Below are 11751 nucleotides of genomic sequence, written 5' to 3'. Positions count from 1 at the left end.
GTTCAGTTGGACTTGAATCAATGGCCAGGATTTTCCCACCAAAAAAAAAGATGAACAGCAAAGATTCCCGGGGAAATTTTGTTTTTTTAAAAAAAAAATATCAATGAAACAAGTAAATTTTTATTTGGTTTTTTAGCTACAATGATCATTAAGATTAACGTAACTTTTTGTTTTTGACAATAAAAATCGATAGAAGTTATCTCTGAGTTTATCTACGGTAAATTATTTTAATCTTTTACTAAATAAACAATGAATAATTTGAACTAAAAGACCCTAATCATCAAAGCAATTCACCATTTTAATTTCATATTAATAAGATATTTTGTCATAGTTTTTTCTGTAATCATCACATATTAAAGACGAATAACAAATGACATATCAATTGTCGTATTTATACAAATCAAATATTACAATAAGCTCCTTAAGTGCTTTCACACCACTTAATAAATCGCGTGTACAAATTACCATACATGTAATTCGATATATCATGTTAACAACGTTTTCAAGTGTTTATATTGAATACGGGTTCATACGGTTACAATTACTTTATTTGACTTGTGGGAGTGCTTGCCTTTCCAAGAAAGGCAAATCCTAAATAAACCAATTAGGGCAAAACAGTAATTCCAAAAAACCATTCCCAATTTCTTTGACCTAAATACCCTCTTTTTTTCTCAATTCCATCATACCTGTATTTCCCTTCTCAACCCTAAACATATACTGCCTCTTCTGCCCCTGTAATTCCCAATCTCTCTTCCTCTCCTTCTTGCCCTTCACGATTTTCTTCGCAATTTACCCGCCAATTTCCTTCCACTCCATCTTTTCAAACTGTCGCTGTTTTTTGCCCCTTTTTTTTCTGCACTCTCCGTCCCTCTTCTTCCTGCAATTCCAAGACCTTGACTTTCGAGCTCTATCCGTCTTCCGTCGCTTCGGGACTTTGATTCTTGGTGTTTTCAGCAGCACCCAGTTCGTGGTTTTGTTGATTGGGACGATTTTGATGATGAATTTGTAGGATTTAATCGGGTCTGGAGCTAGGGTTTTCGAAAATTTCAGGTACCCTTTTGTTTGATCTTTCACTGTTGAGAGCTTTTAGTTAATTGGGTCTGTGTTGTTTGGAGTTATTTCAATTTTGAAAGTTTAATGAATATGATCGTGTATTTCTTGAGTGGCTCTTTAATGGGTTGTGTTAATTTAGCTTGTTTTGCTGTTAATTTGGGGTTAACGATTGTTTTTTGGTTGAAAGATTATTGCTTTGGCTTTGATGTCCATGATGATTGAACAAAATAAATGTGTTCATTCTGTGGTTTTTACTTATTTTCAGTGGATCGGAAATTTTTTCGAAGAAGAGGTGAATAAAAAGTAGGGATTTTTGTGCTGAAATTATGTTTTGGTTTTAAAGAATGCAAGCTCGGTTTAGTTAATGGCCATAGTATGTGAACCACCTGAGTGATGCTTATGCTGTAAGAGATATGAATGTGCAGGGATTGGTTAGACTTTTCGATTTCCTTTGTTTTCATACTTTTTCTCAGCACAAGCAGATGAGATACTTGTTTTATTTGATTGGTTTAGATCTCCAATAGCCACAGTTGATGTTTTAAATGTTTCAAAGTAAAATGTCGTGGCACTTTTTTGTTTCAAAGTTGTGGATGTACTATTTTGCAATTTTTAGAATATAGCTTGGGTTGTGTGTGTGTGTGTATTTTGTGGTATTATACGAAAATTGGCGCACAAATATATAAGTTTCTTCTACTTGCTTTCCTCTCTTGCACTCTTTCTCTTCCCCCTCTCGTTTCTCTTGGCATCTTTGTCTTTTCAATTGCCTTGTTTCTGGTCACGGTTTTAGCTTGTTACTGCTTTGGAGGCATGCAGATTTTAGAAGTGAAAGCATTTATAGAAATTGCTGAGTGTTTGTCTTGCTAAGTGTGTATTTATATTTTCCAAATTTATTGTATTATCTTCTTGTGATGGAGATGTGTACGGGTTTAGAGTAGATGTTTGATGCGATAGAGGTATGTGATTCATTACTGACCGTAGTTATAGTGCTTTGTAGGCATGCTTTAGTACAGTTTGAAAGGCAGTGCTTCCAATTATAAATTGGTTGTATCCTTGGGAGGCTGCGAAGCTGTTGCTGTCTTTGTTATACTTAATACAGTGTGATTGACTTCTTCAATGGCTAACCACGATTTGATGCTTGGGCAAAGTCACAATTTAGCACTTGGGCAGAATCAGCAAGTACTAGGCCACAATCATAACGTAGGCCTTGGGCAAAATCATGATTTTGAATTGGGACAGGCCCACGACCATGAATTGGGTTTAGGACAGAGCCATGACCCAGAAGGGGACGATGATCACAGCTATGGGCATGATAATGAGTTAGGTGTGGATCGGAAACCTAATCATGATGACCATGAATTGCCTCTTTCTACTCAGAACCATAATATGGTCTTAGAGAACAATGAATTGGCTGTCTCAGAGAACCAAGAACTTGATGAAAATATGGAACTGTCTATGGATCAAAATAATGAAATGGGGATAGAATCTGCCCATGGTTTGAGTATCCAGGAATCTGATTTTGCAGTTGCACTAAGCCCCAGTCCTGTGATTCAGGCCCGTATGGCGCTTGTAAATCCCAATTATGAATTGTCAGTGGGGCAAGAGTTCCCTGATGTCAAGAGCTGCCGGAGAGCATTGAGGGATACAGCTATTGCCTTACACTTTGAAATGCAGACTATTAAATCTGACAAGACTCGCTTCACTGCTAAATGTGCCACTGAGGGATGCCCATGGCGTATCCATGCTGCAAAGCTTCCCGGAGTTCCAACTTTCACAATCAGGACCATCCATGAGAATCATACATGTGGAGGAATTTCCCATCTTGGCCATCAGCAAGCCTCAGTTCAATGGGTTGCAAATTCTGTGGAGCAACGGCTTAGAGAGAACCCTAATTACAAGCCAAAGGAGATACTGGAGGAGATTCACCGAGTTCACGGTATCACCTTATCATACAAGCAAGCTTGGCGAGGCAAGGAGCGTATCATGGCTGCAATGCGTGGATCCTTTGAAGAAGGGTATCGCTTGCTTCCACAATATTGTGAACAGCTGAAGCGGACAAACCCAGGGAGTATTGCATCTGTTTATGCATGCCCGAATGATAACAGCTTCCAGCGCCTCTTCATATCATTTCAGGCATCAATTTATGGTTTCCTGAATGCTTGTCGGCCCCTACTTGGACTTGATAGGACATATTTAAAAAGTAAGTATCTGGGAACTTTGCTTCTTGCGACCGGTTTTGATGGTGATGGTGCTCTCTTTCCTTTGGCGTTTGGGGTTGTTGATGAAGAGAATGATGATAACTGGATGTGGTTTCTTTCTGAACTTCATAATCTGCTTGAGATTAATACAGAAAACATGCCTAGGCTTACAATTTTATCAGACAGGCAGAAGGGCATTGTAGATGGAGTTGAAGCAAACTTTCCTACTGCTTTTCATGGATTTTGCATGCGCCACTTGATTGATAGCTTCCGCAAAGAGTTTAACAATACAATGCTTGTTAATCTTTTATGGGAGGCTGCTCAGGTACTCACTGTTATAGAATTTGAAGCAAAAATTTTGGAGATTGAAGAGATATCACAAGATGCTGCATATTGGATTAGGCGAATTCCACCTCGCTTGTGGGCTACTGCTTATTTTGAGGGAACAAGGTTTGGGCATTTGACAGCTAACATAGTTGAATCTCTAAATACTTGGATATTGGAGGCGTCGGGGCTTCCAATCATTCAGATGATGGAATTTATCAGAAGGCAGCTGATGACTTGGTTCAATGAGCGTCGAGAGGTCAGTATGCAGTGGACATCGATTCTTGTGCCCAGATCAGAGAGGCGTGTCGCGGAGGCTGAAGAGCGTGCACGTACTTATCAGGTCCTTCGTGCTAATGAGGCTGAATTTGAAGTTATATCCCATGAAGGGACGAACATAGTGGACATTCGAAACCGTTGCTGCCTTTGTCGGGGCTGGCAGCTTTATGGTTTGCCATGTGCACATGCTGTTGCAGCACTTAAATCGTGCAGGCAGCAAGTCAATCGGTTTACCGAGAGCTGCTTCACAGTCACAACCTATCGGAAGACATACTCACAGACAATACATCCCATTCCAGACAAGTCCCTCTGGAAGGAGTTATCCGAGGGAGATCCAAATGCGAGCATGGTTGCTGATGTTCTAATCAACCCACCTAAGTCACTCCGCCCACCAGGACGACCGCGAAAGAAGCGTGTTCGAGCAGAAGACCGTGGCCGTGTGAAGCGAGTTGTGCATTGTAGTCGGTGCAATCAAACCGGCCACTTTAGGACGACTTGTGCGGCTCCCATATAGATCAGTATCACTACTTGGATATTAGTGTGCAATCTGAGTCCGTCCCTCGTTTGTTCAAAAAGGAATTTTCGCTTTGTGATTATTTCTGTTGTATTTGCTAGTTAGATCGGTAATTAGTTATGTAGTCTTTGCTAGTTGATGCTGTATTTCGTACAAGATTATGTGCCTCAAGGCTTATTATCTGCTGTCATAATATGAATGTTATTAGCGCCAATAATTTTCAATGTTGATTGTGAGATTGTGATGTTTATATCACTGGTTACACTTGAGATTTTGCCGTGTCAATGGGAGCAACACACAAGTCTTGCAGTGCTTTTCTTTGGGTCGAAAGTCTTGCAGTGTTAAATATTGTTAACACATGTTGGAGTACTTGGAGCTAACGGAAGATTGGTGCAAAATCTAGCACAATGGCGTTCTAAGATTCATACAACTGACCTTAGTAGGATAAGGTTTGATTGTTGTTGTACATGTTGGCTCGTATCTCCGTTCTTTTTGCAGGGCAGTTAATAAGAGATATTCTTGTGAGCAGATGCCCGTATAGAGCAGAAGACTCGAAACAAGTGGGAGAAATGTGGAGTTGGGTGAGATCAAATACAAAGATTTTTCTCTTTTGTGAGAATGGCCGAACGGGTGATGTGGCACAAGTGGCCGAACCCAAGAATTTCTCCTTGACTACACCCAACTTAAAACGAGAACTAAACGAAACATGAAATACTAATTACGATCATGATCAAAGAACCACCTATTATTATGTAATTTAACTTATCTATTGATGAACAAGTGGGAGAAATGTGGAGTTGGGTGAGATCAAATACAAAGATTTTTCTCTTTTGTGAGAATGGCCGAACGGGTGATGTGGCACAAGTGGCCGAACCCAAGAATTTCTCGTTGACTACACCCAACTTAAAACGAGAACTAAACGAAACATGAAATACTAGATTACGATCATGATCAAAGAACCACCTATTATTATGTAATTTAACTTATCTATTGATGTTTCGTACAGTCAGTTGGCTTGAAAAATGCCACCATTGTTTCCAGGTCATAACCAATCAAGAAATTTGACTGAGCAAAGCCACCATAAATACCGACATCCCAAGGAACAGTTTGCATTGCAAAGCAGAAAACCTCATCTTTTGGTGGAACGAATGTTTGTATTGGTGTTAACTTCACATCAGCACCCTCAAAGTGCACAGTCAATATTGGCCCTTGCAGATTAGTCTTGCTCTTGTAGCAAAGCTGAGTTCCCAAACTTGGATCATCTCCAATTGGCGTCATCGGAATCTGACTCCTTACTTCCGCCACTAAACGGTCGTTAAAATCTTGCGGAATTAGGGTTGGAGGCGTGCCGGTGTCCATGAACATGTTGCCTTTTGAAACTTCGCCCGATGAATTAAAAGGCACAAACTTATTTCCAACACTAATCCCTTTTAGGGTTACAAAATATGGAGTCTTGTCTTCTTTGGTGACCAAGGGCGTCGAAACCACACCGTCTCCAGATACTTCACTACCCTCCCCAAAACTGATCTTACTTTCAATACTAGGATCAGTGTGAAATGGCACCAAACAGAATGAGAATTTTTTGCCTCCAACAAGGGGACTCAATTGGGAAACAAGGGATAGGTCCCCTCCTCCAAGGCCGATGATTCCCATTTCGTTTTCGTTAAAAGTCCCAGTATTGTTATGTCCGCAACCAAACACAATATTTTCCAGAGAAGTAGCATTCCCTGAGGTGGATGTTATGGTAATCGTCTCTTTCGAGAGGACCCCTTGGGTAACAGCAGCACTTCCGTACGCATAAGTGTAATTGCAAGCGTGTCGAAGTGAACATGTAATAGTGCCAATTGTTTGACATTCTTGTGTATAACAAGAAAGGTCTTTGTATGTTGAGGACTTTGTCGGGTCGAATAACGGATTAATCTGCTTGTAGCAGCCGGGACATGGTGCGCATTGTGTCCATATTAGGTCACTGCCTGTATCAGCAATGCCATAAACATCCAATGGTGGGTTTCCGATGGAGAGCTTAAAAAGGTAGTGCCCATTGTCAGCAGTTATTTGTGATTGTGCGCTGTTTGGATAGAATGTCTGTCTCATGGAACGTCGAAAGACTTTGTTTAAGCTCTTTGGATGAGTTTTGTAGAAGGGTGAACTCGGTGAGTCTCGGTGTATAAGTTTGACGCTGAACCCTCCATTGATATTTGCTGATGATGATTGGAATACAAGAGAAGCGAAAAGAATAGTCACTGCACCAAAGGTGGAATAACTCATAGGTGCCATGAGAGAGAGAGAGAAAGAGAGAGAGAGGAAGAAGATGTGCGATGAGATTGCTTGCAAATATACAGGCAATATAAACGTGAGTACACTGTACACAAAGCCTTGAAGTAAAAGGTGGTAGATTTGCATTGATGGCTAAATCTATAGAGAAATCAACATGGATTGTCATGGATCACCTGTGCATCTATGTAGAAATCAACATGGATTTTCATGGATCACCTGTATTAATGTTGCTTATGCTCTATACAATACTTTTCTTGGATTACCTACTAAAATATATGACAATTTCTCAAAAAAATTCTTCGATTTCAAGCCTTTATATTTATAAATATGTAAGCGTTTAAATATAAAATCTCTAGCCATATACCCTATTATTTTATGCCTATTATATATGATGAAAATATATGTATTAAAGTCTGGTAGTTACACATGGATATATGGCCGTCTAAGGTTGGTATTCTACGTACGTACTCAAAGATTAAAGAACTTCAATTTTCCAATCAAAATTTGCTGCACCTACCAATATGAGAAGATCGTAGTGGATGCAACAAACCATGAAAATTAGTCCCAATCGTATATAGAAATGGAAATACTAGTTAGCTACTTTCTTCCAAGTTGAAATCAGAACCGTTCATCTCGTAAGTCATCAAACGGTTCACAACTTCATAAGCCTATGTCAGCAATCGAACGGCCGAGTTCCAATCAGAGCTTTAGAATTTACTGGCATTGTCCGAAAGGATGGCGGATGAGATGATTGAATATGAGGAGTTATCTGCAGGTCGAAAGGATGGCTTCGTGGAGTTTGTCAAGGAGGAAGTAGGCAAAAAGGAGAGATGCATGCAGGAGGAAGAGGAATTCCACAGGCGAAAAGTGGAAGGGATGAGCGAGGAAGTTGAATGCACACTTGAAAATATGAGGCTTTACAAATTGTACCCTCTACAAACACCAGGCGCTCCTCAGTTCATGAAGTCCCAACAGACCAACAAGTACTTCAAAAACGCTCATGAGGTTCTGTGACCATTGATTTCAAAATCCTGGCTAGCTAGCTTCTCTATGATTTGCTAGCACATCAATTCTGTGTAATTATTAGGTTCATTAGCTATTTCTTCCTTGTGAATCAGTTAAAGAGGTTTTTTTTTTTTTTTTTTCAATTAAGTTGCTACGTACTAAGTACTCGTGTCAAAGTCTTTAAATTACTTTGTATTTGATTATTTTGATTAGTTGCATGAGATGAAATTAAGCATGCAAATTAAAGAGAAAAATATTTTTAAACTTGACCAATTATTTTGATTAGTTGACTGACATGAAATTAACCCTAATGAACACAAACTATAGTGTGTATATGTATATAGTACAAGACAACTGAGCTGAAGCAGCTATTTCCCAGGAATAACTTTTTTATTCTCGACTTTGACAAACCAAATTCACAACAAATTACTGGGGGAATACCAACATCAACATTTTCTACTGATCAAGGCTACCCAGTTTCTCGTACGTGCTCTCCTTTGAAACTCTTTCTGCTGCTTCCAATACCAGTCGTCGTCTTTCTGATCTTAATCTTGACACGATTGATGTACTCTGAAAATATGTCCCTGGTATGATCCTCATTCTTTGCAACATGTACATGTACATCATCTAAATTGGAGTTAGAGGCACTCCTATTCCAACCGCCAAAATTCGTCCGAGTTCTGATTTTCATCTTTGTGCGTTTAATGTAATCAGAAAATCCATCGTTGGTAGCCAGTTTCTGAACCTCTGACATAGGTTTTTTATGATCATTAGCTTTCTTAGCCTTCTGATCGTGGGATAATAGTGAAGGTTTTGGAGTATGAGAAGCAGGGACAGGGTCTTGTTGGCGATATGAGAAGCGATGATTGCGATGATCATGTTCTTGACAAGTAGAACAGCAGATAAATGAGCTGAAAATATTTTCACGCCCCGCCATGGGAGTCTGAACTTTTTTTCTCTTTGCTAGATAAAAAACGGGAGACTTTGTTGTATGTTTGGAAGAGAAGAGATATAAGTAAGAAAGCTTTTGTTGGGTAAAATAATTAAAGGGTTGGACGAAGGAAACCATAGAGAAACATATTAGGCTAAGATTCTCCATAAAGTAGACTTTTTCTTTTTTTTCCAAGTGATATGATGTTTGGGATCATATTCCCACCCAATGCGTCCTTATCTTCACGAATCTAGCAAGCACACTTCAACAACACAAAGACTTGACGAGATTTTAGATGCTCTCCAGCAGTTTTACACAACATAACATGTGCACGAATCTGTTAATTTCGTGATGCTTACAAATGCGCGAAAACATAGTGATTCCACTAATTATAAATAATTGAAAGTTCGAAATAATAATTCTTTCTGGAGGAAAATTATTCTGGGAGAACCTTGAACTAGCTTATAGTCAAGAAGAATTCACTTTCTTCCTTGAAGTCATGATTCTTTTTTGGTGATGCTACCCGGGTGCAAAATCAGCGGTGTTGAAAAATAATTAAGCCTCCTAGGTGGCATGAGCAGCGCTACAACGCTGGTACCTTAACTTTAGAGGACGTGTTACACTGGCTTCTGTTAAAAAAATCCAACTTGTGGCAGCTGTTGATCCGTCCCACAATGTTTTGGCTGAAGAGCAAGAGAGAATCCTACAGTGTGGAAAGAATCGAAAGATTGAAAAAGACATCTTCACCTTGGACTATCGATCGCTACCTGCTGTCCTCCTTCCAAGCGTTTGCAATCCGCTTAAGCAGCTTGGACACCAAACCAGCTTGTGAATGAAACACTTGGTTGTAGAACATGATCCTCCTTTGCTGAATTTTGTTCTTTAATTTCAAACCATATGCATGTTCTACGTACAAGTTCTTCATGCTCGATCATGTAAGTCTGAAAATCACAGCTATTGTAATCAACTCACTTTTCTCATGGCTGCCAAAAAAAAAAATCTAATACCAAATTGCTGGCTAACAAAGATCTTGAATTAACAACTGAGGCTAAAATCTATAACCGCAAAGTTAAATCTCGAATACCTACTTTTTAATGGATTATAATTAATTTTACGAAGATAATCAGTGGAATCACCAATACAACCCTTATTAATCAAGACCTTAGCACAACCATAGACATAAATATGGAAACTGTCATTGTAGATTGAGATCCTCTAAGCTAACTGTAAAGCTCCCCTGTATATTTTCACCCTTCGTACTCTCATTTGAAGGAGATAACCTCTCGGCTTCCAAAATTTGATGTCTTTCTGATCCTCATCTTTGCACGATTTATATAATCTGAAAACGTATCTTTCGCCATGTCTTCCTTCTTTGTATCATTTCCATCATCTGTTGATCCAGCGGCAATATTTTCCATGCCAACATTGGATACAGCTCTGATCTTAATTCTTGCGCGATTAATGTTGTTGGAAAATGCATCACTGTCATCCAGATTTCTGTCCCATTTTCTTTTGTAAGTTGTGCCTCTACTTTGGGATTTGCTTTTCAACTTCTGAAATAGCATTAGTGTGACTCGGCTCAGCAAGAACCTTTGTTGGCGGAGGCATCTTTTCCTTGGTCTTCCTTTCCTCCTGTGCGGCTGATACATGAGCTGTTGCCGCCATTTTTCAAATTGAGCAAGGAGAACTGAAGATTTTCTTGCCGAAATACTTGGATTTTGAGCTATGCTGACTCTTTGCCATTGGTTTTCAAGAAATCGAAATGAACAAGCTTTTTGTAAGTTTAGGAGATGAAGTAATGAAAAACTAAAGAGCATGCGCGCAAATGTCCTTCTGATCCTTGTTCGAAAACTAAAAATATATGCAGAAATGGATGGGAAAACCTTGGCTGAAATAGTAAAATTCCTCATAAAGGAGAACTTTCTGATTTCTTCAAATGAAGTGATGTGTGGGATTGGATAATATTCCCAGCTTTCTCTACCCCTAATTTCTAAATGAAGTGGAATCCACCAAGCACACCATATTACATGTTCCAAATTTCTCTAGGCATTATATTATTCAGAAGACATTAGCTTTGTTCTAAATAAAATCAACCTGAAGATGTTGATTTAACGCCCGAGGCTGAAATCTATAACCACAAAGTGAAATCTCAAATAACAAACAAAATGAACCACCATATTATTCAGAGGAATACATAAATTACAAGTAATGATACGGTAATTAAGCTTGAAAACAAACTGGGAAGATAATCACTACAAATGACCAACACAACCTTATTAAGTTTTTCACATCAAGACTTTAAGCATAATCATTATTTTACACATACATCAAATCTCCATTGTTTATTTGCACTCTCCTTAATTACTCTCGTTTGAAGGAGAAAATCTTTCTGCTTCCAATGCTTGATGTCTTTCTGATTCTCATCTTTGCACGATTTATATAATCTGAAAATGCATCTTTTGTGTTGTCTTCTTTCCTTGCATCATATTCATCATCTGTTGATCTGGAGGCAATCTTCTCCATTCCAACATTGGACATAGCTTGGATCCTAAGTCTTGCGCAATTAATGTAGTTGGAAAACGCATCATTGTAACCCAGACTTACTGTCCTATTTGTTTTCGTAAGTTGTGGCACTAGTTTGGACTTTTGCTTCTCAACTTTTGAACTAGCCTTGGCATGACTCGGCTCAGCAGGAACCTTTGTTGTTGGAATCATATTTGCTTTATGCTCTCTTTTCCCCGGAACTGAAACATGATTTGGTGCTGCTGCCAATTTACAAATGGGGCAGGGAGAACTGAAGACTTTCTTGCACAAACACTTGGAGTTTGAGCTATGCTGACTCTTTCCCATTTGGTTTTTAGGAGATGAAATAATTTGATAGCTTAATGAAGAATGGCTGGAGAAGTGTTTTTCGCTGGCTTTAATAGAAAGAAGAGAGACCTTAAACTTATTTATAAGATTGGTGGAGAAGTTAGGTATCTTGAGAGCATGTTCTTGCAATGCTTGCTCAAACTAAAAATATATGTAGAAATGAAGGGAAACTTTGGCTAAAATAGTAAAAAAACTCTTCATAAAGGAGAACTTTCTGATTTTTGGAAATGAATTAGTGATGCATGGGATCGTATTCCCAGTTTATTTTGCCCCTAATTTCTTAGTAAAGTGGAAGCTCACCC

The 11751-nt window shown here is 38.9% G+C and overlaps 2 protein-coding genes across 3 annotated transcripts; one reads left to right on the top strand and one right to left on the bottom strand.

Annotated features, from left to right (window-relative positions):
• The first annotated feature begins 683 nt into the window (after positions 1-683).
• Positions 684-4615, top strand: LOC103419502 (uncharacterized). 2 transcript variants are annotated; one of them, XM_008357600.4, is made up of 2 exons: positions 684-1050; positions 2048-4615. In XM_008357600.4, the coding sequence occupies exon 2, from the start codon at positions 2167-2169 to the stop codon at positions 4363-4365; it is 2199 nt and encodes a 732-aa protein (XP_008355822.3). In that variant the 5' UTR covers positions 684-1050; positions 2048-2166; the 3' UTR covers positions 4366-4615. The 2 variants fall into 2 exon arrangements, with proteins under 2 accessions (XP_008355822.3, XP_008355823.3); XM_008357601.4 differs by having other exon boundaries at positions 2038-4615.
• A 722-nt stretch (positions 4616-5337) lies between these two features.
• Positions 5338-6464, bottom strand: LOC103419560 (aspartic proteinase CDR1-like). The gene has a single exon (XM_008357660.3). The coding sequence runs from the start codon at positions 6457-6459 to the stop codon at positions 5353-5355; it is 1107 nt and encodes a 368-aa protein (XP_008355882.3). The 5' UTR covers positions 6460-6464; the 3' UTR covers positions 5338-5352.
• Between the last annotated feature and the right edge of the window lie 5287 nt (positions 6465-11751).

This window comes from Malus domestica, chromosome 04 (genome assembly GCF_042453785.1).
Source record: "Malus domestica chromosome 04, GDT2T_hap1".
NCBI classification, from domain to species: domain Eukaryota; kingdom Viridiplantae; phylum Streptophyta; class Magnoliopsida; order Rosales; family Rosaceae; genus Malus; species Malus domestica.
Note: the sequence above shows the minus strand (reverse complement) of the source record. Positions and strands in the feature narration are given on the sequence as shown.